The 26,567-nt window shown below is 38.9% G+C and overlaps 2 protein-coding genes across 5 annotated transcripts in view; one reads left to right on the plus strand and one right to left on the minus strand.

The window, feature by feature from the left end:
- Positions 1-12,650, plus strand: part of LOC116711635 (retinal-specific phospholipid-transporting ATPase ABCA4-like) — a 44,842-nt gene extending 32,192 nt beyond the window's left edge. For all 3 annotated transcript variants that reach the window (XM_032551022.1, XM_032551023.1, XM_032551024.1), the window contains 27 exons: positions 128-230; positions 1,143-1,348; positions 1,621-1,675; positions 2,121-2,201; positions 3,353-3,510; positions 3,806-3,930; positions 4,018-4,116; positions 4,195-4,384; positions 4,500-4,594; positions 4,701-4,733; positions 4,960-5,065; positions 6,081-6,155; positions 6,262-6,431; positions 6,570-6,747; positions 6,840-6,955; positions 7,814-7,961; positions 8,040-8,163; positions 8,754-8,883; positions 9,001-9,121; positions 9,211-9,273; positions 9,383-9,489; positions 9,726-9,867; positions 10,147-10,281; positions 10,381-10,484; positions 10,571-10,663; positions 10,755-11,004; positions 11,552-12,650. In XM_032551022.1, the coding sequence (XP_032406913.1) occupies positions 128-230; positions 1,143-1,348; positions 1,621-1,675; positions 2,121-2,201; positions 3,353-3,510; positions 3,806-3,930; positions 4,018-4,116; positions 4,195-4,384; positions 4,500-4,594; positions 4,701-4,733; positions 4,960-5,065; positions 6,081-6,155; positions 6,262-6,431; positions 6,570-6,747; positions 6,840-6,955; positions 7,814-7,961; positions 8,040-8,163; positions 8,754-8,883; positions 9,001-9,121; positions 9,211-9,273; positions 9,383-9,489; positions 9,726-9,867; positions 10,147-10,281; positions 10,381-10,484; positions 10,571-10,663; positions 10,755-11,004; positions 11,552-11,671 (3,327 nt within the window). In that variant the 3' untranslated portion in view covers positions 11,672-12,650. The remainder of the gene's footprint in view (positions 1-127; positions 231-1,142; positions 1,349-1,620; positions 1,676-2,120; positions 2,202-3,352; positions 3,511-3,805; positions 3,931-4,017; positions 4,117-4,194; positions 4,385-4,499; positions 4,595-4,700; positions 4,734-4,959; positions 5,066-6,080; positions 6,156-6,261; positions 6,432-6,569; positions 6,748-6,839; positions 6,956-7,813; positions 7,962-8,039; positions 8,164-8,753; positions 8,884-9,000; positions 9,122-9,210; positions 9,274-9,382; positions 9,490-9,725; positions 9,868-10,146; positions 10,282-10,380; positions 10,485-10,570; positions 10,664-10,754; positions 11,005-11,551) is intronic.
- tecrl2a (trans-2,3-enoyl-CoA reductase-like 2a) lies at positions 12,463-23,397 on the minus strand. 2 transcript variants are annotated; one of them, XM_032551028.1, is made up of 13 exons: positions 22,347-23,397; positions 18,695-18,778; positions 18,528-18,579; positions 18,054-18,098; positions 16,960-17,063; positions 16,752-16,867; positions 16,051-16,156; positions 15,825-15,897; positions 15,145-15,188; positions 15,017-15,074; positions 14,820-14,908; positions 14,640-14,685; positions 12,463-13,835 (listed from the first exon to the last, which is right to left on the minus strand). In XM_032551028.1, the coding sequence occupies exons 1-13, from the start codon at positions 22,368-22,370 to the stop codon at positions 13,708-13,710; spliced, it is 969 nt and encodes a 322-aa protein (XP_032406919.1). In that variant the 5' UTR covers positions 22,371-23,397; the 3' UTR covers positions 12,463-13,707. The 2 variants fall into 2 exon arrangements, with proteins under 2 accessions (XP_032406919.1, XP_032406920.1); XM_032551029.1 differs by having other exon boundaries at positions 18,695-18,745; positions 22,347-23,392.
- Positions 23,398-26,567: the final 3,170 nt, after the last annotated feature.

The raw sequence follows: 26,567 nt of genomic DNA on the forward strand, positions 1-26,567 counted from the left end.
TCGGTTTTGCCTGAACTTAACCTCAGCTTGAGGGAGACGTAGAGGTCATGACACAATGGATTGTAAAAGTACAGAAAAATGCTTCTCCCATCATTTAATCCTGGTATTGTTTCATCCAACCAACCAGGCTAGCTGTGACTGCACACAGGACTGCTCGTGTAAATGCTCCAAATGTTCGAAGTTTAAAGCCAACCAGGAAGAAAGCCAAACCCCAGACAGACAGCTGGATGGTAAGATCTTGCCGTTCACCTCCTTGTGATGTGTATGGTTGGTGGTCAATTGTCTCTCCTGTTACAAAAACAGTGGAGAGTAATCTCTTGAATCTTTTCACGCTTCCAAAACACAAAATATTACCAAGTAATAAATAAGCTAAAATAACTCAAAAGTAACTTTTCAGCAAGATACTTGAAGTCACCAAAACTAATTTACAAGTAACTTTTTTAGCAAGAAAAAAAAAGCTTGTTTTAATGTAAATAATTTCTTAATATTGATGAAAAAGTTATTGTTTTATTGGCAGATAAATTAACCTATAACATGGGAAAAATGTCTTGTTATGAGTGAAATAATCTGCCACTGGAACAAGAACTTTTTCATCAATATTAAGAAATGATTTATTTAAAACAAGCTCCTATTTCTTGCTAAAAAAGTTACTTGTAAGTTAGTTTTGTCTTATTTCAAGTATATCGAGATATTTACACTAGAAACTAGACCAAAATTACCTGGTAGGATTTTGTGTTTTTGCAGTGCACTGGATTGTAGTCAGTCCACTGTGCACACCTAAAACTCACCTGTTTACGGTTTTAGTTATTATTAGAAAAATTCAAATCTACATTTGACATGCAATGTCAATGATTTTCTTCTGTTCTTCTTCGCTGATTATCATCCAATGTGCAGCACAGCCCTAAACTGCCACTGCTAACAAGCATATTGATAAGTCTCTAAGAATATTTGAAAAATAATTTGTTTAAAATTTCTATTATTCTACTGTGGTCGGTAACCGCACTACATGGTAGTAGGAAGTTGTTCACTGTAAGATATTAAGGTTTTTAGAGATGGGATAGCAAGGTCCATAAAATCCTTCAAACTAAATTTACCCATCCTGGTGAAAAAAGGAACATCTTACCTCTTCCACCCATCTCCAGGTAACATGGAAAGCATCACAGCCTTGGTCCACCACCACGTTCCACAGGCTTGTCTCATCGAGGCCATCGGACAGGAGCTCACCTTTCTGCTGCCGAATCGGGACTTCGAGCCCAGGGCGTACGCCAGCCTCTTCAGGGAGCTGGAGGAAACCCTGGTGGACATCGGCCTCAGCAGTTTTGGTGTGTCCGACACCTCCCTGGAGGAGGTTGGTGGAACTAATCAAAAATAATTATAGTTTCCAATTACAGCCACATTTTAAGCCCATCAAAAATCTCCTGGTCCGTATCTATGACATTGTCTTAAATAGTTTGCCTTATGCAGGACATAGTGCAAATACAGTAAATACATAGGAGGTGCTGTGTAAGAACAAGTTGAAATAACTTAAAAAGGTGTGGATCTTTTTAATAACTTTTTTTTCTCAAGAAAAGGGGTTCATTGTAAATCTAAAGTCTAAGAAATGATTATACTTTCTTGCAGATTTTTCTGAAAGTCACAGCAAATGGGAATGCAACCAACAGGAAATGTAGTCAAGGTATCTCAAGGCAAAAGCAAAACATAGTAATAGTGGTACCTCCATTTTGTGTCCTTGTTCCACATTTTGTTCCAACCTGCCATTTTGTTCCTGTTGCCAACAATTAATTTACAGGTACCTTTCACTTAATTTAAAGAAAAATACTTTGATTATTTGTTGTGAAAGTGCAAAAGAAACATCTTTAAGGTATGATTTGACCTATTTTCTTTACAAAATGTCTTGTGTAAGAGGGATTTTTTTGCCTAACAGAAACAATTGGCACGAAGGGTCCATAAACCTTACAAAATACAAAATGGCAAAGGGGCAAAATGACTAACAAAATCCCCTTATTAGCTCCCCGATGTTGTAAAAAGTGATTTTGTATCCACTCTAGCTTTAACCATGTATCCATCTACCTCCTGTCCTGTCTGTCTTGTCTTTTGTATCATTTCTTTTAAACTTTCAGACAGGAAATCATTGCAACAGATTTGTCGAGCTAGTCTCAGTGGATTCAACAGAGTGGCTGTTGATGTGGAGGCACAAAAAGGTGACAGTGGCTTTCAGCTCTCAAGAACTGCAGCTGTTGTCTGACAAACATGTTGTTTGAGTTTTTAAAGAAAGAGAAAGTAAAAGAATAATTTGACATTTCGACAAATGTGACAACATTCTTTAAGAGAGAGCATAGGCGGATAGTAGGTTGCTAATGCCTGGGAGGCTTAGCGTTGTAAAAAGACAGCAATTTCCAGGGTGAGGTTGGTACAATACAAAATACAATACAAAACCTGACTGTCTACATGTGAGAATCCTACAACACAACACCTCATCATGACACGACTTACAGTTTTGAAAGATTGATATAGGATTTAACCCCATACACCCACAGTTTGCTCCAACTTAAGCTAGCTGTTAGCTTGTGTGTCATTAAGCTAAACTTGTTAGCATCTCACCACAACTTTAGAATAAACCTTCATAAGTCCCCTCTGGGTAATTTTTCTACAGTAGAACAAAAGATATTTTTATATTTGAAAAATATACTTCGGTATGTTTTGCAGGATAACAGCACAAAGAGCATCACATCGTAGTAGCTTATAAGACCAGCTACTTATAATGAGGTTATGCTGCATTTGATTTATCTCGGAAGTCGGGGATCTGGGAAATCTCAGAAAGATGTTGGATCCAAGCTAACTGTGTTTGACTAGGAAATTTTAATATCAATGGGAAAACCAAGAAAATAAGCTAATAAGAACGCATTAAATGTCTCCATTTAATGCGTTCAAACACTAATAAAGAGCTTTTGTACAGCAGCATGTGTTCCACTTCTTCATTGAGACACAAAACGAATGAAGTTGCAATATATTATACTTGCAAGTTTCACTGCATTTTATGTGAACGGCAGCCATATTGAATAATAAACTCAGGGCTGCCTGGGAAAGCTTGACTTTCCAACTCAGAGTTCTAACTTCATGTGAGCGATCTGGTTTTATTTCCAACTGAGAAACCAAGTCCAAACATGGCACATTGTTAGTCACCAATTTCCTCTGGCATGATTGTATTGCAAATAATAACCTTTATTAGTCTTGCTGACCAATAGATTTTGACTGCTGCATCTAGAAATCAATGTTTGGGTACCTACAGTTTTAAATATATTAGTGCAAGTTACTTCATGTAAATGTGGTTTCTTGTTTTTTATTTTTTCAGAGACCAATGGCCATGGCCCAAATGAGTTCCCAGAGGGCAGCGCAGGTAAAGGATCCTACCAGGTCAGAGGCGTCTGTCTCATCATCAAACAGTTCCTGGCTCTGTTAATCAAGAGGTGGCATCATGCTACACGCTCCTACAAAGACTTCATTGCCCAGGTTACCTTTCTGTGATTTTTCATGCTAAGTCAGCTACTATTTATCATGCTCAGTGTGCTCTGACAAGGCACATTGATGTTTTGTAGTTAATAAATTCATAGCCTATATTTAACATACTATAGGTAAACTTCAAAGTTAAAGTTCAGAAGTTTATTTTTTAGGAAATATCAGTCCATTTTCTAACACTAGAAAAGACTATCTGAAAAGCTTCATAGGGGTATGAATACGTTTGAAATGCACATTTCAAAATTGTTTCATTGTTTTTAAAGTGTAATTATTTCGTTGGTTCTGGCAGATTGTCCTTCCAGCCAGCTTTGTCTTCTTAGCACTGATGTTTACTCTCATAGTCCCGCCTTTTGGAGAGTATCCAAGTGTGACCCTCACTCCTTGGATGTATGGGAGACAGTACACATTCTTCAGGTGGACGCAAAATCATTGTGCTTTTTGAATTCATCTAAAATAGACGAAGTGACGTAAAGTTAGAAGACTGAAATTTCTCCATTGCAGCAATGAGCGTCCCATGGATGCACAGATGAGATATTTTGGGGAGGTTTTGCTTGACAAGCCTGGTTTTGGGACCCGCTGCATGGCCGATGAACCTTTGGAGTAAGTAGATGTGACTGCTATGGATGCGTCTTGTGTTTACTGTGGCTCACAGAACAGCTCAATTTCATCGCATCCTAGAGATTTCCCATGCAATAACATCACCACAGAGTGGGAGATGCCGATGGTCAACCCTTCCTTGATAGAAATGCTGGAGAGCCCAAAGTGGACTCCTCTTAGACCCTCCCCGGAATGTCAATGCAGCACATCCAAGAAACTCACCATGCTCCCTGTGTGTCCTGAAGGAGCTGGAGGCCTGCCACCTCCACAGGTCGGTTGGCACTGAATATACTCAGACTTTTGTGCAGAAAAGCAAAACATTACTTTAGATAAATCTTCTGATGAGAATCTAGAATCACTTTTTTCCCCCTTGTTTTGCTTTTTAGAGGATCCAGTCAACTGGAGATGTTCTGTTCGACCTTACTGGCAGGAACATCTCTGACTACCTTGTGAAAACGTATCCCACCCTTATCAGGACCAGGTATGGAGGCTTTGAAGCCCTTAGAACAAAATATATAGACTTGGATTGGAGGTCTTTATTGGAGTTGGGTGAAATAATTTAATATCTCTATTTGATTTCTCTGCAGCTTGAAAAGCAAATATTGGGTGAATGAGCAGAGGTAAATACCAGCCATATTACACAGTGAAAATATACTTATAATATCACATGATGACAACTCATGCTCATCTTGAAGTACAATTTACAGACAGATGCAACTGTTTGTGTTGTATCTCCCTCTTGTGGTCAGATTGTGTACTGCAGATACTCCTCTGACTTAGATGCAGAAACAACTAAACCAGAGAAGATGTGCAGGTTTCCTTAAGAGGTTTCTCTGTGGTGTCCAGGTATGGAGGCATATCAGTGGGTGGACAGCTTCCTGTTTTAGGAGTGCAGCCGAAGACGCTTCAGGACTTAGCAGCTCAACTGGGACAACTTTTGAACCTTACTGGGGTGAGGCTGAAAGGAAATAGTTAAGAATCTCTGAAATAAAGTTGTGTTAAAAGGTTACAGGTAGTTACTTGCAGTAGATAACTCCAATCTCTTTTGTTTTGGGTGGTTATTTAAAGAGTAACCGATATTTAAATAATAAATATAAAAAGGAGGTGGTGCAGCGCCAAAAACTCTTTCTGTGTGAAACATGTATTGACAATGTAAACCCTTTTTAGTGAGAGTAACTGTCCAATGCAAATGTTAGGTGGTGCAAAAAGGTAAAATAATTAAAATAGCTAAAGAGCTTTAGTTTATATATAAAAAATATATATATATATACTGATAATGTAGTATTTTACACTGTCTGAATTTTCTATTTTTTAGTCACCCTGACTAGAATTGGCTTACATGGTCTGTTCCCACATTCACACCTCCTTCCTCAATTTCTCCTGTAAATAGTCATGTCTAAATAATTTCACCAAGAAAACTTGGTGTATAAAATAAACTGCTGTGTGCTGTCCTTAGTCTTATGACCAGCTTTTGGGACCAACTAATCTGCATTTATCTGAATCAAGACAGTAAGAGAGTCAGAGGTCTGACGTTCAGTTTAAGTCTGATCGTAAGTCTTGTACTGAGAACAAATATTGCTCTTGCCCCTTGTTTCACGCAGGAAGATAATTTATGGTGCACAGCCCTCTGCTTATATTTTTCTGGCATTTATTATTATTATTATTATTAGCTTCTTTGTAAGACACGATCCAATGCAAATAGAACAATAAATTAGAAATTCATGAAATAGATGAAACAAGATGATTTTGACGTTGAAAGTATTTTAAGAAAATAAAAGTGAATTTTGGTCTTGGCTCTTCTGGATATTCTGATCTGAATTTATACTGGAGAAAGGAACCAAGACAGTCAGCTACTACTTAAAACCTTTCATCTATTCTTTTATGGGATTGTTTGAGATTAACTTCCATTTAAAAGCCTTCTTAACATATTGTTGCTTTATAAAGGTAACCATAACATTTTATTTCAGGGTCAATACTCCAAAGAAACACTTAAAGGAATAGGGAAGTTCCTCAGGTACATGGAAACAGAGAACAATGTCAAGGTTAGTCTTTTACAGCTCAGCAGTTGGGTAAACTATCTAGATATGCTTCAAATATGAAATACACGATACATGTTACATTATGGTAATCAGTTGCAGTTTTTCCTAGGTTTGGTATAACAATAAGGGCTGGCATGCCATGGTGTCTTTTATGAACGTGGCCAATAATGCCATCCTTCGCGCAAATCTCCCAAAAGGAGCAGATCTGAACGAATACGGGATCACAGTTGTCAACCATCCTCTGAACCTGACCAAAGAGCAGCTGTCTGAGATCACCGTGTGAGTGACCTTCGGCCTCATCGTTCTTCTTCCATCCATTTTCTTGAATTGTTCACCAGTCATTATTAGAACACAGCAAATAATCATGTTTTCCTTTCATCCCAGCTCATGAAAGCTCTTCCACTTCTCCTTTTCCAGGCTCACTACTTCGGTGGATGCAGTGGTGGCCATTTGCGTCATCTTCGCCATGTCGTTCGTCCCAGCTAGTTTCGTCCTTTACCTCATCCAGGAGAGGGTCACTCAGGCCAAACTCCTGCAGTTTGTTAGTGGCGTTAGTCCGCTGGTGTATTGGACGGCCAACTTTCTGTGGGACATGGTACAGTGGCCCAGTTACCTTTTTGAGATTGCTGGCATAATCTAGGCCATGTAATTAGAGCTTTCACTGAGGCTCTCTGTCACTACCTCCAGGTGAATTACTCCATCAGTGCAGCGATGGTGGTGGAAATTTTCCTGTTTTTCGATAAGAGATGTTACACCTCACCAACCAACCTGCAGCCCCTTATTGCCCTGCTCATGCTATATGGGTGAGTTGGACCAAGTCATGTTGTCTGTTTTAAAGGTCCTTCTTTTTTTCAAATGTAGGAGCAAAAACAGAAACGTAAGTTAGTGTAACAATACCACAACTGGGTTTTTTAGGAGCAATCCTGGCCCAAAAGAGGAAATGTCAATTAGTATTTGCACCCCTGATAAAGAAATATCTAAAAAAAAAATATTCCAGCCTTCCCACTGTTAATTTGAGTGCTTTTCACACAAAATAATGTCACGAGAAATAATTATTTCACAAAATCACTGGTGCAACACTTCTCAGCACCCCTACAACTCCTTTTTAATAAAAGTAAGTGGATAATACTTTGACTTTATTCGTTTTTTCAAGCTGTGTAGGATCTTTTAATTGGTCATCCATGAGCTCCTGTTCCCTTGGGTATAAATATGATGTGGCAGAGGTGTCCATTTATCTTAGCCACTAAATGGAAAATACAAGAGAACATACCATTCTGCTAAAGAGTCTAAACATAGCTACAAGAACATCCCATCTTCCCTAAACGTGCCTTCATCTACAGTCAGAGTGATAATTAAACAGTTTAAACAAATGCAGCTGTGACAAACGACAATGTTTAAGATATGTTAAAATATCAGGGATAATTGATTGAATAAGAAATGATGTAAGAGCAAAAAAAAGAGAGTTTATATCAAGACATTTTGCCCTTCATTACCAGTGCTGGCAATAACCGATGCAAAAATCTGATGGAAAAATTAACATTGTCTGCAAATACAAATTTGTTGTTAAGGTCCACACCTGATCTGGGTAATCATGACTAACAGGATGTGAACATGTATCGGGTATCGTTCATCCTTTCAGACGAATTGACTCTCTTTCCCAGCTGGTCCGTGACACCCATGATGTACCCCATGTCCTTCGTCTTCAGCGTCCCCAGCACAGCCTACGTCTCTCTGTCCTGCATCAACCTCTTCATCGGGATCAACAGCAGTGCCATCACCTTCATCCTGGACCTGTTTGAGAGCTCTACAGTAGGTCCATGGCGAATATCAACCTAAAGTCAACAAGTTTCCCTGCCACTTACAATTTCTTTCTTTTTTTCAATTCAGGGTCTTTACAGATTCAACCAGATGTTAAAGACAGTGTTGCTCATCTTTCCCCATTACTGCCTTGGTAGAGGTCTCATAGACATGGCCATGAACCAGGCTGTGACTGACGTCTATGCTCGCTTCGGTAATCACACCACTTTTCCGTATCACTCAAGTTTCCAACCACTGTCTGAGCATGATGAATGTCCAGTCACTCCAGGTGTCACAGATCAGATTCTATATATTCACTCTAGTACTGTGGCTTGCAAAAACATTCGCACCTTTTTGACCTTTTCATATTTTTGCAACATTGGAACCTCTGAACTAAATTGTATTTTATTTGGATTTAAAGTGACAGACCAAGATAAAGTAGTGGATAATTGTGAAGCATGTATTCTACACACTACACCAAACTTTGAAAAATAATTGCTTAACGCAAACACCATGCGAATGTGGCACAACTACAAATCTTCCAAGAGCATCGATGAGAGAAGCAGCCAAGAGAGCCATGGTAACTGTGGAGGAGTTGCAAAGATTAGGAAAATACTATAAAGTCCCTTTACACGGACTTTAACTTGTTCTTCCCCAGTCAACACACTGAAGACTGTAAATATTGAGTAACGAAATGGAAACACGTGTAATGAGTATGAATAGAAGGCAATGTACATCTGTCTGAAACAGCCACAAATAAGAAAACAGATATTTCAAGTATGCTGTGTTTATCCGTCGCCTCAGGTGAGGATTACAGTCCAGATCCCTTTAACTGGGACTTCATTGGGAAGAACCTGTTTTGCATGGCCATTGAGGGATTTGTCTATTTCATCCTCAACATCCTGTTTCAGTACCGCTTCTTCCTGGATCACTGGTAAAGGACGGGAAAATTTCACAACACATTTCTAAGATGCGATGTCATTTCTAGGTAGGTGGAAATTGGATTTGCTAAGAAAGCTTTTTAAAATTTTTTTATTTGTTATAATTATAGGATTTCAGATAGCCCAAAGCCTCATATGCTGGAGGAAGATAAAGACGTGGCGGAGGAAAGGGAGCGAATCCACAGGAGTAAAAATACATTTGATATTTTACGTATAAAAGACCTGTCCAAGGTGAGAGATTTCAATATATGAGCTTTAGACAGAAATAAAGTGATTGAAAACTAAACAAGTCAGGATTCATTTCGTTGTTATCGGACCAGACGTACAGAGGAACAATGATCCCCGCGGTGGATCGGATCTGTGTTGGAGTTTCACCCGGAGAGGTGTGTCCGGCTTTCTTTAAATCCGTCCCGAACAGCTGCTCTCAGCAGTAGACAGTCGGATAACTTTTTATTTGTTGTTTTATTTTTTTCTTCTCCTCTTCATCTGCAGTGCTTTGGCCTGCTGGGAGTAAATGGAGCCGGGAAGACCACAACGTTTAAGATGCTGACTGGAGACATAGACGTGACGTCAGGAGAGGCTTCTGTCTCCGGCTACAGGTTCACGATATAAACAATACGATTTAATGTCAATATTAAAAAATGTGGCATACAGTAAGTAGTATGATATATTGAGTCTCTTTCTAGTTTTTTTTTTCCATCAAGTCACAGCTTTAACCATACATTTGATAAGATGTGAACACGTTTCTAAGTCTTGGATTGTAGCTTTGCAGCAATCTGTTCTCTTGTCCGATCTTCAATGCTAAGTTGCCTTTTAATGCCACATTATGTTTCAGCATTTTGACCAACATCCTGGACGTCCACCAGAACATGGGTTACTGCCCCCAGTTTGGTGCCATCGACGAGCTTCTGACAGGAAGAGAGCATCTGCACCTGTACGCCCGCCTCCGAGGGGTCCCAGAGTCTGAGATCAGCAGGGTGAGATGAAGCAGCTTATATTATGATGACGATCATTTATTGCAATTGGGTAAATTTAGAATGAAATGTTTCACTATATATATATGTATATATACTGTATATATACTGTATATATATATATATATACAGTACAGACCAAACGTTTGGACACAACTGAATCATGATGTGGACACACCTGAATCTCATCGAATTCAATGAGATTCAGGTGTGTCCAAACTTTTGGTCTGAACTGAGTACAGACCTGTCTGTACTGTATATATATATATATGTATATTTTAGGTGGCTGAATGGGCCATCCAGAAACTGGGTTTATCAGAGTACGCAGGTCGAAGCGCTGGGACCTACAGCGGTGGTAACAAGAGGAAACTCTCCACCGCCATTGCCATGATCGGCTGTCCCACTCTGGTGCTGCTGGTGAGCATTAAACCATCCGGCATTTCAAGGTAGAACCTACAAAACTCTGCTGTGAACATATATAAATATGGCTGTCGTGGTTTACTTCCTGTCTCTCAGGATGAGCCCACCACAGGCATGGACCCCCTCTCCAGACGCTTCCTTTGGAACTCCATCATGAGTGTCATTCAGGACAGGAGAGCAGTGGTCCTCACCTCACACAGGTAAACCGAGGGTTGCTGTGGATTGTGCTCTACACATGCATAAGCTTACAGATGTTGCTTCACAATGCAATTCCTATTTCGTTCAGCATGGAAGAATGTGAAGCGCTCTGTACCCGCTTAGCCATTATGGTTAATGGGTCCTTCAAATGTCTGGGAACTATTCAGCATCTCAAATACAAGTCAGTCGTTGCACTTTACGCTCTTTTCATTTCTAGTAACAGTAACCGACCCCGCTAAACATAATTTGATAATATTACTATTGCGATCCAGGTACGGTGACGGCTACGTGGTGACCATGAAGATCAGGGCGGCCAAGCCCGGCTGTCTGCCTGACCTGAACCCTGCCGAGGCTTTCATGGAGAGCACCTTCCCCGGCTCCATCCAGAGCGAGAAGCACTACAACACTCTGCAGTATAAGATCTCCTCTCCATCTCTGGCCAGGATATTTCAAATGGTCCTGGCTAACAAGGACAAGCTAAACATAGAGGACTATTCTGTGTCCCAGACAACTCTTGACCAGGTCAATATACACACATGAGCAATCCAGCGTTTGAGTTGTGTGTAAAGTGTACACCCGTAAACTGGTAATTTGCTAGAGCCAATTTTGATTCAAAAACAGCTTTTGGTTTGAAAAATGAAGTTCCTCTTCACCTTAACCCCCTTGATTGTTTTAGGTCGAAGTTAACTCGTATTTGAATTTCCTCATAATTTCATTCATATGCAATGAACAAAAAAAATGCATTTGATAAAAAGCAACCCCACATCATGATGCCACTAACACCGTGTATCATTGAGTATTTTGTTCTTTCTGTTAATGCCACCACAACATTTTGGAATATTTTAATCCAACTCAATTGTAAAGAAGACATGTTACATAAAATTTAAACTGATTTACTATTATTTGCTGCTGTTGTTTTTTTACATCACACAAATGTGGAATTTCAACAGAGATGTGTACAGTGTTGAGCGCCAGTGCTTGTGTTTCTGACTATTTACAATGTTAAATCATGAAGTCGCTTTTTTCCCAGTTTGTTCTGCTCTGATCTGATCTTCAACTGTCCCTGCAGGTGTTTGTGAACTTTGCCAAGCAGCAGTCCAGAGAGGACGACACCATTGTTCTGCACCCGAAAGCTGCTGGCGCACAACGGTACATTGAAACCACGGCCATCAAGTCTTACAGGAAGTAAACCGAACCGGATGGGAGCTCCGGGTGTTCGCTTCACTGCTCCGATGATTGTAGTGACCTGCCATACAGCTTCTACTCTGGTCTAGTTAAAAAAAAAAAGAAAAAAAAAAGCTCTGAAATCAGATTTATTGGCTAAAACAAGTGTAGAAGAAGGAAGTCATGTGAATCAATTTTTTTTCTCTTTTGCGTTTTGATAAAACAAAGTTAGTTTAGTGGAGCATTTATGTGCCTGCTGCATGTTCCGCGGCCTGCTCGCCTTAGAACTGGATTTTACAGACTTGAAATATATAGGGGTGAACCGATTGCAGTTTTCTGGCCGATCGCCGATCTTTAAAAAGTCTGAAGGATACCGATTTTTTTTTTTTTTTTTTGTCTGAATAGTTGCTAAATATAGCGACAAAGTTGCTAAGTCGACAACGGTGATGTGACTATTGTTAATTGCGCTTCCATAATTAAGGTTTTATCGGCACACCCCTAGTGAAAAAGCACGGGGTCATCTGTCGAAGGAACATCAGAAAATGCGTACCGTGTTGGCTTGGAAGAAAGCGTAGCTCTTTGTACTTTCTGCTTCAAATGCCAAGCGAGAAACTTTTCAACTGCCTTTATATCCCTGTGAAAGAAGCACTTGAACAAGCTTAGTTTTTCATCTTTTTTTGCACTTTATTGATTACAAGCATCAGAATCTCCTGTGTTTTGACAGTATTTTGGTGAAATACATTTACTGATTATTACAAAATCCTTCGGCTGCTGCAAACTCATTACAGCCCGTTGTAACATTTTTGATTTTGAACGTTTAAATCTTCTAAATGCTTTTCTTATACATATCCAGCTCTGATTTTTTTTTTTTGCTCACATTTATTACACTTGGTGTCGTTAGAGGGTGAGGAATGAATGTGAATGTTTCTGAGAAGCATCAAATCAAATAAAGTGCATGTTTCTTTAAGATGTGCACCTTTATTTGTAGTTACAGTCACATTTTTTTTAAAATAAAACCTGAGTTTTGACAGAATAATGTTTTTTTTATTGTAACTACATAGTGAAAGCATCTACATGTTGATGTCGAATGGTTGCTGCACATTTTCAATGTTTTCAGTAAAAAGCTTGACAATTTAATGGCTAAATGCTCCAGCAGCATTCCCCCTGAGAGCACAAAAGCGATTCTAAACTCTTACTCTTAACATCAGTTTGTTTAGGCACTTACTTACAAAGAACATTCATTATTTCTAACTAAAATTCTGGCTAAAATTCCTAAAATCTTATTATTATTATTATTTTTTTTAAAGAGAGTTGATGAATTATTATGAAATGAGAACAATTTGCTGGTTTTATGATAGAGATGCAAAAATAATACTCCCTCAAGCTTTTCTGAAAAAGCTAGCCAGATAAATAAAATGCTGCAACAAGTGTAAATAAAACACAGAGAAAGTGATACATTTACTTAGACTCCGTTAACATAATGGTGTTGGAAAGTCAGTCCTGCAAGCTGATGTTTCTCTGGTTCAAAACACCACAAATGGTATAAAAGTTTCACTGGTATGTTCCCACCTAAATTGATGGCATCAAAAGGAGCTAATTCAGCTGCTGAATCTGAGTTTGCGTGGGAGCACAAATGAAACATGCAGGGCGCTGACCCTTCAGGACTTCAGATGGACTTAGTGTCCGCCTGTGCTTAATATGAATATACTAAAATTAATTCTTTGTCAAGCAGAAAATGCAGTAATAAACTGTGTTTTTTGTTGTTGTGTTGTTTTTTTTTTTTTTGTTTTTTTTTACAAACGTTCATTCTGTATTATGATCTAAACAGCTTGATTTTTTTAGCACAAAAACTAAAGCTGCATGGTAAAACGTTACACTCATGTCACTGCTAAAAACTTTTGTCCACGTGTGCTGAAACTGAAAAGAAAAGCAAATGTTCTCAGGAGGTTTTGAAGGCTCAACTGTAATTCATTTCTAAATCATTGCGTCTTTTAAGCCCATCGGTATTAAAATTGCATAGTGCTGGATTCAAGAAAACAATGGCACAAGCCTAAGCAATCGTCAAAGAATCAGGGGAATAATGGCCATCCGGACAGTTGGGTAGTCTTTGAACTCTCGTATGTAGGCTCTGTGCTTCACTTTGGCCCAGATCGTCATCTGAATGAACCCGAACAAAGTGTATATTGCCACTGCAAGACAAAACATACAATGAAAAGCTACGACATGCTACTGTAACAGGCAATCTTTGATCTTTGGTTTTTATAAAACTGTGGTACCGTTTTCCAAATTATGATCTATGAACAGCATTCAAAATATTGTTTCTACCCTTCTTGTCATTAGTATTCATGAATTACTTTTATTCATGAATAAAAGTAATTCATGAATAAAAATTGTGTTCTATCTTTGTGTATAAGATAGAACACAAAATGATTGCAAAGTTCACATTGTAAATTGACTTTAACTTCTTATATTAGTGATTGGCGCGGTTAGCATGGCTGCAGTGACTAAAACATCAATCTCAGTGAGTATATTCAAATAATGTATAACCTTAGCTTAACTCTAAGATAGACGATACACTGCTAACATTTCCAAATTTAGCATATTTTATAAGCCATCAACGCCATAATATGGAAAAGCGTTCAACCTTCCTATTAACTGTTGAAAGTCTCTTCCAGTGAGGATATGCCTCTGACATTTCAGTAACTTTGTGCATCTCTGTTTTTCCTTTACCTCACTGACACTGGAGGTAGCAAATTTTGAGTCTTCTTCCCTCAGTAACAACCTCAACACTGATGATTGTTGTTAGCAGTTGCAACCTGAAAACTGTTACGCACGGTGCAATTACTAATTAGAAGACGATGATCTGTTTGAGTTTCAGACTGCCTGTTCAAGGGTTTTGGCCACTTAAGCAGAAAATCTCCTAATTCTGGTCACCAGCTGATTTCTTGCTGAATCTCTCGTTTTGCCAAAATGTGGATGTACACATCACATACCTGGAAGACACTGGGTCATGACTGTGAAGCTCAACCAAGCTCCAACCTACAGATGTTAGATGACAACGTACAGACATATTAGGATTGTAATTAAACAATGAAACTTCACAGCTGTTATAAAAATTTACGGTACATGTTATTTTGTGTAATGTCATATAACATAGTTGATGTCAATTTTACCTCATAAGTATAATTTGGACAGGACACAAAGAAAAACAACCATGTGAAGGGGTTCTTGGTTGGCGTAGGAAACCTTCTCACTCTGAACCCTGATGTTTCCACAAACGAGAAAAAGAAACAATTGGAAGGGAAAATGACTTTAGTTGGCCTGATTCTTAAAAAAAAAGAGGATTTATAAAAATAGATCAAAAATTCACCCTCTGTTCTTAGGTTACTCAGACTCATATGGATGGAGAGATTGCCCACTTCACACATCTAAAGCAGAAATTCACAGATCAGAAGTCTTGAGTTTAACTTTGCCCAGTGTGAGCCTGAGTTTACGTACCGCAAATGTGAATAGTGCGTACTTGACTTGAAGTTCTCCATATGCTGTAACAGAAATATTTCAACTTGAAATGCTGCATAAAATGTCACAACACATGAAAAACAAATCATTCTTATTATTGTGTAGCCTTGGTTTCCTGTATTTGTGGGGCCCATATCTGCAATAATACTTGACATGGGAAGTTCAAAGGCTGCATGGGGACGTACATGTTTAAAGTCAGGCAGTACCATTATTAAAGTTATGCAAAATTGTCTGAAACTGCCTCCTAGCCTAATGCTACCATGTGCAATTAATGCACATTTTACAAATACCAAGATAGAGGACTTGATGAGTCCTATTGTTTACTGAAGATGCTGTTACATTTTCTGCCATCATCTCAAAATCAAGCAATCCCTCTTCTGCTGTAGCAACAACAATTATATTAATAACAGTGTAATAATGAAAAGGACATAATTTCATTGTAAATCCAACAAATTTCAGTTTTCAACAGATTTGAGTTTTCTAGTATGCCCCCAAGTGGACAGCAGGAGGAATAGCAATAATCGTGGTTGTCAGAAGATTATGTTACCAGTTTTGCTACCAATAACGCTGATGTCAAAGTTTACCAGATGTGTGCGTGTGTGTGGGTGGGTGGGGGTGTGTGTGTGTGTGTGTCAATATTTGCACATGGCTGGACTTACATGGAGGTGTATAAAGAGGGTGGTTAATGTAGTAGGCTAACCAGGCAGAGAAACCCCAGTAATAGGCACAGTTCTACAGAAAAGGAGCAACAAAATTTTAAGACAACATTGTTAATTGTCAAAAAAAAAGTTTCAAATGAAGTATTATGTAATTTTTGTACAGCAACATCCATCAAAGGCTAAGTCCTGTAGCTAACGGTTGTACAGAAGGGGTAGTGAAACTCACTTTGACTATCGTCCTGAGTGGCATTGTCCCATGGGAGAAACGATGCACGAAGATGGTCTCCATTAGCCTCTTCACATAGTGGAATGTATGGCAGACACAGGCCAGTCTGGGGGACAAAACCAAACAAGGTCAAAGGTCTAAGATACATGAAAACTTATTAGTTTAGATTTTTTAAAGGGAGGTTCTGTGAAGTTATTTTCTCGTCCGTGTAGCAGACAGATGGTACATCACCAGTAAGTGAAATTTAGTGAAGGCAGTATACTATTCACTTTTCTACTTGATTCCAGAAATATAACTTTATTGTATCTGTAACACAGATACTGTTAGGCTGAGAAAGCGGAGAAATATCACAATGGCCTTTTTTTGAAATTGTTGCAGTTCAATGTCCTTCATAGTCGAGTAGAAATTGAAGACCTTACAATTCACCACCACTAGAGTGCGCTACTTTCCACTAGTGATACCAGAAGCCTGTAGTTAAATAAAACCGGAAAAACGCTGCTTTGAACGCACGTATCTCAGCAGCTCTCGGTTGGAGGGAAATTAATGCGTACAGTCGGTAAACATATAACAATCATTATCTTTATACAAAAGCAGGCAACTGGAAAAATGACTTTAATCGCACAAAGACAGGAAAAGGACATTGGCTTGTAGCTCGTTATGACTTGTGCTTTGTTTGGGTGACATTTAGTTTTTTTACTTACTTAACAACAGGATGGGGACTGGAGGTAAGGGCGTATGTGTGAGAGTAGATATATGGCACTCGAAAAAAGAAGACGAGGTATGTGAGCAGGACTCCGATATACTCAGCAAAAAAGACCTGAAAACAAAATAGGCTTGTATTAACTCTGGTGTTAGGGTGTAAGTAAGGTAAAATAGTGCATTAGTAAAATCCAAGCGTGGTCTTCTCACTGTTGTCCAACCTAACTGTGGCCCGAGATCTTTGAAGTACATGGTGGCAGTGGTTCCCACTGGTAGGTTTTGTAAGACCTCATCATCTCTGAGTGACTTTCCCCCTTAAAAAGGGGAAAAAGTATTTACATACAATGTTTATTGAGTTATTCTATAGGAGTTTTTTGTTCACACACTCTCCACTTGGAGCTTTCGTCCAGATTATGGATAGTGTGCCCGGCTAATTGGATGCCATTTTTAGAATTTCCACATGGGATACTTGTCCCTAATAGCTCTATGAGCAAATTCAAACTGTGCAATTTTTCACAGCCAGGTAAATTTGAAAGCTTTTTTAGCCACCAGTTTGAAAGTCACTTTCATTTCGGGCCACATAAGATTACGAATGTCCTCAAAGGGCTGGTTGTGGCAGAATTTAACAAACTGTTAAAATATTAATAATTAGCTGTTGATAAGATTAAACAATATCAATTATTTTTTCACTGCTTTGATTTGATTGATAAATTAATATTTAAGCATACAACCGTTATCATGACGCCTCTGATTTGCGTCTCTCTAAAGTCTTGAGGGCCACATAAAATGTTATCAGCCCAGATTTAGAGGATCACCTTAAAGCAGGACAGTGAACCTTAGACCTACAGACAGACTAACAATGGATATTCATGAGTTAGAATTGCCCAGTCAAAGACCTGTCCTAAATTATAGACTTAAACTGAGCATCGTTAGTAAAGATAAGTCCCATGGATAGTGGGACTTGTCTTTGATACCTTCAGCGACACAATTTTGTGCCACTATTTCATGGTGTGTCACTTAAAATCCCCATAAAATACCATAAAGTTTGTAATGTGACCAAGTAAAGGGACCGTTTGTGCTTTTTTGAGGCACTCTACATCATTTTCCATCTCTACACAAAGCTATTACTTAGTAAATCCTCAATCTAAATCTACCAGTTGCCCCAGTTATACCCACTTTAACCTCCACACGGCAAAAAAATAGCAAACAGTTACACAGATTAGACCACCACTTAGCTCTCATGCTGCTTATGAAGTACCTGTAATACATGCATTTAGTAGTGAAATGACAAAATAGCCACTTACTGGTATCAAGTCTTAGTGCCTGTCTTGCTGGGTACCACTGAGGATCTGAGCAGACCAAACACACACACACACACACAGAGTACGTATACATTCACACAGAGGCTGGATGGAGCTTGCATTGCATAAAGAGTTTTTGGCTGGAGGCCTTGCAATAATTGACCACAATGGAATAACGTTAAGCTGCTCTGCTCTAATAGAAGCCGACAGCCTCAGGCTTGGCAAACATTTAGCAACATCTCTTGACCAGAGACGAGCTTACGGCAGAAACCACTGCAAAGCTTTGAGGAAACAAACAGGAAATTGTTTTTAACAAGAAACCGCTCCGGGGAAGAGGTATTATATCAAGTGTGTTCAGGTCATTGGAACTTCAATGCAGAACAAGTGTGTTAATCTCCGTCTTTGTCCAGTAAATCCATTTACAGAGAGAGGTATTCAAATAATAATAATAATAATAATAATAATAAAAAAACTCACATGATTTGTAAAACAGACTCTTAATATCTCCTATTGTAGAGTGAGGATCCACCTGATCAGAATACAAGCAGAAAGTATTGGTCCCATTGAATTAATGCCCATGAGTCTTGCAATTATTTAAACTCTGATGCTTGTATGTCAGTTCATGCCTAAATCGGTCGGCATACCTTATCTAAAAAACAAAGCTGCTCCTTTGTCGTGGCATCAAGGACCTCCACCTGGAAAATGATGTAAACATCACCTTCACCACCCTGTAAGTTAATAATGGAGAGCAATCTAATGAATGGTAAATGGCTGGTCTGCAATTGAATGGCGCTTCATGAAATCAGTCACTTTTGTCACAGCAGGAAAAGCACTGGAAGAAGTGCCTTGCCCAAGAGCAAAACAGCAAAATGACTGAACCAGCAACCCACTGGATACAGGATGAACACCTACCTTCTGAGCCACTATTACATTCTTCACAATAGCCAGTGAACTCCTATCTTTATTTCAAACAAATCATATTTACAAATATATATATATTTTTATGTAGATCATTGTAAATATACCTGACTGCACATTTTAAACTCCCTGTCAAAAAGCTAAGAAATAATGCTGAAATTCAGACTTTCACATTTTAGACATTGAAAATGTTTGTACTATTGAAGCTTCCAGTAAACTTTAAATGCGATGATTATTTCACATTTTCTGTACTGTGTCAGAAGCTTCTCTCTGTCATGTCAAACAGTCCGACATCTTGCTTCATTTGATAAATCTACAAATGATTCCATCTACATGATGGAATCTGTAGATGGAAAATGGACGGTACCACCACTCTCATATTCTTGGTAAATATTCTAGTTGGAATTTTAAAAAATCTTTACAACGGCTCCCCGTCCTTTGTAGAAATGTTGTATTCTCCACACTAAAAACCCCCCCAAAACATTCATGCATTTCAAGAGTTGTGTGAGTGAATATATTTGTGCTTTTCTGGGTATGTGCTAAGGGAGGTGGGCGGTGTGTCTAACATATTTGAGATTTTTCGTATAATTTTTACGCTGTGAAATGTTATACTACTTTCTGCATTTAAAACTTACTGGAACTGTGTATCCATTAACATATCCTACAATAGAAAGTAACAAACATGTTATGACGTGGTGCAATATTTTACTTTTTTTTTTTTGTTACCTCTTACAAAATAAATATACATCTAACATCGATCTATTTAATGTACAGGTACATTTTGCTCCTTAAGACTTAATGTTATTTCTACAGTTACAAGCCCTTGATCTGCTTATTTACCCGTTTAAAATCAGATACAACTTATTCTGCATAAATAATATTTAAGCTTTCCATTATTCTACATTTTTCTTAGAGAACAACAATAAAACACTCAGGAAACGGAATTCAAGAATGGCAGAGGGCAAGTTAAAAACAGCAACACTTGCTGCAGGACTAGAACATGATCAGTTGTGGTGTTGGTTGATGTGGCCTTAAAGTGGTCCAACCAAATTTCACAGAGTTATTGAGGTCTTGTGTCATCTGAAAAGATTTATTTGCTCTTTGTTGGCCCTACTTGCCATGTGAAACTCTACCGAACCCCCTAACAACATATCCTCCAGGCTCATAGGAGGACTCAAACCCTTCCACCGAATTAAGGTGCCAATTCTGCAGAATACCTTTCATTTTTACAATATTTGGATGAGATGACCAATAAATGACTCATTGTAACTACACCTACTTCAAAGGTGTCCAAAATGTTCAAAGCATAACAATCTCGCTCTGAATAATGAAGATTGTTCCCCTCAGAAGATCTGTGCGTCTCTCGTGCTCTTGTTTTTTCCGTCTTAATTAGTCCACGTCAGTGGTGATGTACAGCATATGCAAGGAGGGCGCTGGATGGGCCCACAATTTGCCCTGAAAGCACTCCGTACTGTGCTGCTCAGCAGAGCTGTCCCGGCTAAATTGGTGCCTTTACTGGACAGTGTAATAATCCACTAATGGATACCTGAAGATTTGCTGAGTGCACAGTCAAGAAAGAGAAAATGAGTCATGCCAACGTGCATTGTAAAAGAGCATTCATCGAAGGACTTTCAAACCAGCACAAATCTGTCTGTATGTTGAGGTTTGAAGTAAAATACTAAGCAATAGACTTCAGGGCTTTACATTAAAAGACTGAAGTGGATGTTATACAGTCACCAAGTAACTCTTCATAAATGTACTTGTAAGTTTGAGTATAAAGGGGTGTCACTAAGTGTGTTCAATATCTGTGATTTCAAACCGGAATATATTATGACCACTCCAAATCTAAGACGTGCAAAAAATTACAAAAAGACGTAGAAAAAATAATCCCAGACATTAATATTCTTTTATATTATGAGTATATAGTATTTGAGAAGTATATTGTACAAATAATTGCTCTCACTATTGGTTATTATGACACCACAGGGTAAGGTATGTGATGCAGTTTGTGATGCAGAGTTGTTGGGGCTTTTTTTTTTTTTTTTTTTTTAATACAAATGGCTGCCCGGCTAAAATAAATCAGCTAAGTGTTTGGCCGACAGGGACACTCATGCAAAATTAGCTTGGGCTGTAAATGTTGGCGTGTACATTTGTTGATGCTTCACTTTTGTACCTGAAGTGCTTGCGTGCGATTGAGTTAAATAGTGATTAAGTAGAAATGTTTTGTGTGTCAGCTTTCGCCAACCACTTTTAATGGGAATTTGATTTTTATGTAAGGTTGTATTTTGTCAATCTTACGCAAGAAATTTGTTTTGACTGAAAAACCAGCAGACATAAGTTGGGTTGTTTTAACCAAACACGATGGTAAATGTATAACAATTTTAATCTCAACTTGTTGCGCTAATGACTAGCTAATGCCAGAGACTTTGGCCAAAACCAGTTAGCCAAAGTCTAACATAAAAGCCTTTTACTTGTTTACTTGTTAAGCTAGTGCTAGCTGTGTTCAACATTTACATAAACAAGCGTTATTTACTATAAATTTTCCTTTTCGAAATGTAACTGTTTGTGGGAAAATGTCACATTGGAAGTTAGCAATTTTCATTCAGAAGTGAACTACAAAAGTACATTTATGTGGGCCAAATTCATAGTTCAATCCTGCCGTGGTCCATACCTGTCCCAGAACTAGTTTAGCAGGATAAGCCATGTTGGATTATTTTAACGCATTGGCTTTTTGTGTAATGCTATGGTGTGGTTGAATGAAAGTTTCTTGTTTTCAGAAATATGTCTGTTCCCTTTAATATTGCAGGACGCTCAATGCCAGTATCTTTTGTATGCTGAACAATTAGTTAGCTTAGCATCTTGAAACAACAAGCAAGCCTGCTCTGTTCTGAAGACAAGTACTTCCTTTAGTTACATCCTCAGCAGAAGGGACACAAGTTCACATACTTTCTCATGAAAACTAAAAAAGCCGTCAGAATGACATGCTTCTCAAGAGATCAGGTTTCGTCTCCCTCTAATAAACTATTTAAATAGTTGTTCATTTGCTCTCCAGTTTTGCTGTTGAGCTTCTGGCAATGGCACGGTTCCCAGAGCAAAGTTGTAATTAGCTTTAGCTCGTAGGCTTGTTGCTGTTACGGAAAATTGCTTGTCTTTTTCTTCATTAGTGATCATCAGACCACATGAGACATGAGTAAAACCAAGACACAGTTTAGAAGGCCTATAAAGTTGACACTTTCTTGACACTGCTTACGTTTCTAAAACTGCCCAAATGCTTTTATGTACTTTTTATTTTTAAATCTCCTTTACGTTTTTACACAAGACTTGGGTTTTTCACTTTTAAAAGATCACTTGTCAGTAAAAAAGTGTACTCTGCCTTACCTCAAAGAACGTGGTTCTGCTCATCGTGCTGCTCGGTAATAATTACGTCCGTTTCACCCCGGCACAAACAGAAACACAAAACAGATACTCATTCCTCACACACAAGGTCGGGAATAGCTCCTCTCCTTTTCAGGACAATCCCCGGACTGACCCTTATTCTTTTCAGTCCTCTCTCCCTCTCTTGAGCCGAGAGGCAGCAGGACACAGAATCACAAGATGCGCTCCACACATCCTGCAGCATACGGTCTGATCCTTTCTGTTTCAGTGCTGCCGCCTCCTCCTCCTCTTTGGGACGTTATGGTTTTCATTTCTTTTTTTCTTCTGATTAAGGTATCTTTACAGAAAGGGCTTTGCTCAAAGTGGGAGAAATTCCTCTGGAGACAGAGACTGCTGAAGAGCAGAGGAAAGTACACAGATGTACACACATTTTATGAGACGCTCTGCAGGCATGCACTGTGTAGAAAAGGAGAATATAAAAACACAAGCGTATGCCAAAAGGTCAATGGTAAATGGGCCAAATTTATATAGAACTTTACATTAGAGCTGCATCATCCATTTGCTCTCACATTCATAGGCTTATTCACAGACCACTTAGCGATTTGGGGTTAAATATCCTGTATGTGGCAGGAGTAAACTGGAATTGAACCCACAAATTTTGGATCGGGGGGAAAACTATTCTATCCACTAAGAATAGTCTAAGGCAGTCAGGTTGGATTTTTGAGGTAAGGACAGATTTCCTCCTTTATTTTTTCTTGTTAATTATGCCTACTTCAAACTTGGAAATTCACCTTTTGCTCAAGCGGACTGGATATGTTTGGCTCAACTGGGCTAGTTGGATATGGAATTCCACAGGGCGTAAAGTTTGGACCACTGCTCTAGTTTATATGACTCCACTTTGTAAAAATATCAAATAAGAGGACAGAATTCTATTATGCAGATGAAAATGATCAAAGTTGATCCGTGAACCCAGATCAAATTAATCATTTAATTAGAACATTGAAACGTCTCGGAGATGTAAAAGACTGGTTGACCTACATTTCCTGTTTTCAGAGTAAGACATGAAACGGGCTGCGTGTCATCTTTTAACCTGATCACCTTAAAACCGCTTTAGCGTCTCTACTTCTCTAAAGGTCTACTCTTTACAATCAGTGTTAATGTAAAGGTTGCTGCCCTAATTTTTGACTCCGATCTGCCATTTTAATCCTGTACAAGACAGGATTCTTGCACATCTCACATCATTGTGTAACGTTGCCACAATTAGCAATGCCTCTGAGAGATGCGGGGAAAGTAGGTAATGAGTTCATTTCTTTTAGGTAATACTGTTTTAATTGTTCATTTTTTAAAAAAGCAACAACATTCTTTCAACATTTAAATATCTGAATGACCAAAACTTGTCAAATTAATATATTTGTAGCAGAACACTTAGCTATCGATTTTAGTAATGTTGTTACAGATTGCTGGAAAACACACCAGTGACCTTTTCTCACTGCCATCTTTCCATTTATTCAGAGTTATTGCTGCCAATAATGTTGCGCTCTCTGTCTCTCTCTTTTGATAGAAATTCTGCCGGGCCGAGTGCTTCATTGTTTTATGTTATTTTTACTGCCTTCACCGCCAGTGGGTCGAGACAAATGACCACTCGCGCCGAGTCTAGTTGTGCTGGAGGCCTTTCCCTATTAAAGCCAGGAAGAAAACATTCTTCTTGTTTGTTGCCTTGTTTTTGCTTCTAATAATGAGCGCGTTGTAATTTGTCAACTCCTGACTGCACTTTACCACAGTTGGACTGAACTGGTGTAACTGGATTCGAGTGTGAATCTGACAACGGATTCAATGTTAAGCTGAATTAGATTGTCATCAATGCGGTTCACCTTTATGGGCATGACTTAGAAAATAGCGTTTTATTTGAACTTTTTAAACGTGAAGCCATTTTCTCAGGCAGAACTTTGCAAATCACTCGTTGGCTTTTACAAGTTGTGTTGGCTGGATATAAACTTTTTTTTTTTCCACATTAATACAGCATATAACAGGTAGTGGAAAGACTGTCTCAGGTGGGTGGAAGACAAATCAATTTTTCAGATTTTATACAAAAAAACAACTTAGAAAATGATCCATAATTTTCCTTCCACTTCACAATTGAGCCCTACTGTTACCGTTTATCGCGTACAATTAAAATAAGATACATTCAGTTTTGAGCTCGCACTCATTGGCAAATTTCAAGAGGTATGAAGACTTTTACTGAAGCATTATGTAGGAGAGAGGTGAAGCTTTTGCTCCCATTCTAGCACATTGGCTATAAATGCATAAATTAAAACTTAAAAGTCAGTGTTTCATTCGGTTTCAGTCACCTCACGTCAACCCCAGCGCTTCTTTGGAAGCTATCCATCAAACTTTTATCACAGGAATTAGAACAGCTGTTCTACATGACAGCCTGTTCAAAAAGTGACTTCAACCTTGAAAGGCCTTTTCTCCTCTCATAAGGTGTCATAGAGCGGCCTCTACTGGCGAGTTTGGTTAGTGCACCTCTGTGACTCTTGAGCTTGTTGCTGGAAGGAAAACTCAGCATTTAGGTTTCAAAGATTATATAGCATTGATGTAATAAACTTATCTTTGTGATAAACAGACGTGCGACCATGTCTGCTTTTAAAATTCACCTGAAAGGGAAACTAACATTTTTTTTATTCTTTGAAATATCTGGATTTTTTTTTTTAAATCAACATGGAAGTTTTTTTTTTTTTTCTGTTTTCAAGGTGTAGCAGGAAGTGAAACTTTGCTTATTGTTTGGAAACAAAGAGACCATTTTTTGTTTTTAGGGTTCCTGGAAGCGCAGGCGCCCTCCCTTTAGCAGCTTGGAGATTTAAGTTGTGGAAGTCGCTGCCTATGATCAAAAGTCCGGGGCCGCGTCGCAGCCGGGGCCCGCCCGCCGCCGCCTGCTGATCCCGAAGGTCATTACTGGCTTTTCCATCAAGCTCCATCAGCCTCTAACCTGCGAGGGTTCCGGCTCGGGGCAATTTGAGTTTTTCTTCTTCTTATCATTATGTGGAGTTTGGATGGAAAGGGGCTAGAGGCTACGGCTAAACGTAATGGAGTCACTGCGGGGTGAGGGGCCCGGGATGACGGCTGGTGGGGGGAGACGTTTCCTTCTTCTCTCCCCCGCGGAGACCTGAGGCCGCGACCCCGCCGGAGACGCCTCTGTGTGCTCGTGCAATACATCCTCACCTCTGAGCCTCTGAAGTCGGATGATAAGCCGGTGGAGGCTCTGCTGAGAGGAGCATGATACGAGAATGAGGTCCTTTCTCCGGTTAATAATGTTTTCTCGAAATGTTGCTTTTAACTAAAAAAAGAGAAGAAGTCGATGTATTTATAGGTGCCCTCGGTGAAGATGTAAATAAATGTGTGAAAATGCGACTTTAAATTCTGGGTAGGTTTATTTAGTAGGGAAATAACCACATAAGTTCTTAGCTAACCTCCTTTTGCCGGTCAGGTACCAGTTTCTGAGAACGATTGGAGCAAACGAATGCAGATCTTTCACTATTAATCTTTGCATCATCTTTTAAACTCTCTCATTCTAAAGGACGTATGTCTGACCAGAAGTTTATTTTGGGCCGGTTAAACTTTTCATTATCATTTTGAAAGACTGTGATGATACTGGATTTGTATTCCCGGTATTAAAAAAAGTCGGGTTCCCAAGCAAAACATCATCATAACAGTGGGAATGGGGAACTTTTCTGCACTACAGTTTCCCTGAGGGAAAATCCCAAAGGGATTAATAATGTTTCTATCTATTTACCTATCTATATCTATCCCTTGCTTCATACTTTGTTGCTAATAATGTTAATCTTAACCAGGGAACACACTCTGCAGTTTACAGTATTGTCATTATGTAAAATGTATATCATGTTACAATGTTGTTCCCTTATCAAAAACATACCTGGGGTGTTGATTGGATTCTTTCATGCATGTTTGAGAAATCCTCGACTCTCCCGTTTCAGCCAATCAGCGGTGCGTGAACGCTTGTTACAAATCCACGCCTATTTTTTATTAAGCTACTTCGGCCTAGCAGAAGCAATTAGCAAACACCTGGTGGAACCGAGCGGGAGCTTCTTAAAGAGGCAGAGGCTGAATTTCAAATTGGCAATTTGGATTGCCAAATTTCTTTTAAGTTCGATATATGCAGCATTTTTATAACAACTGAATGTGCCATGAAATTGGACCATATACTAC

Source organism: Xiphophorus hellerii, chromosome 21, assembly GCF_003331165.1.
Source record: "Xiphophorus hellerii strain 12219 chromosome 21, Xiphophorus_hellerii-4.1, whole genome shotgun sequence".
NCBI lineage: Eukaryota > Metazoa > Chordata > Actinopteri > Cyprinodontiformes > Poeciliidae > Xiphophorus > Xiphophorus hellerii.

Coding starts and splice junctions, on each gene's coding strand:
- tecrl2a (XM_032551028.1), bottom strand. CDS start 22,370: ATGAGCAGAACCACGTTCTTTGAG. Junction 18,580..18,694: donor AGCTTTGTTTTTTAGATAAG/GTATGCCGACCG, acceptor TATTCTGATCAG/GTGGATCCTCACTCTACAAT. Junction 16,868..16,959: donor CACAGTTAGGTTGGACAACA/GTGAGAAGACCA, acceptor TTTTGTTTTCAG/GTCTTTTTTGCTGAGTATAT.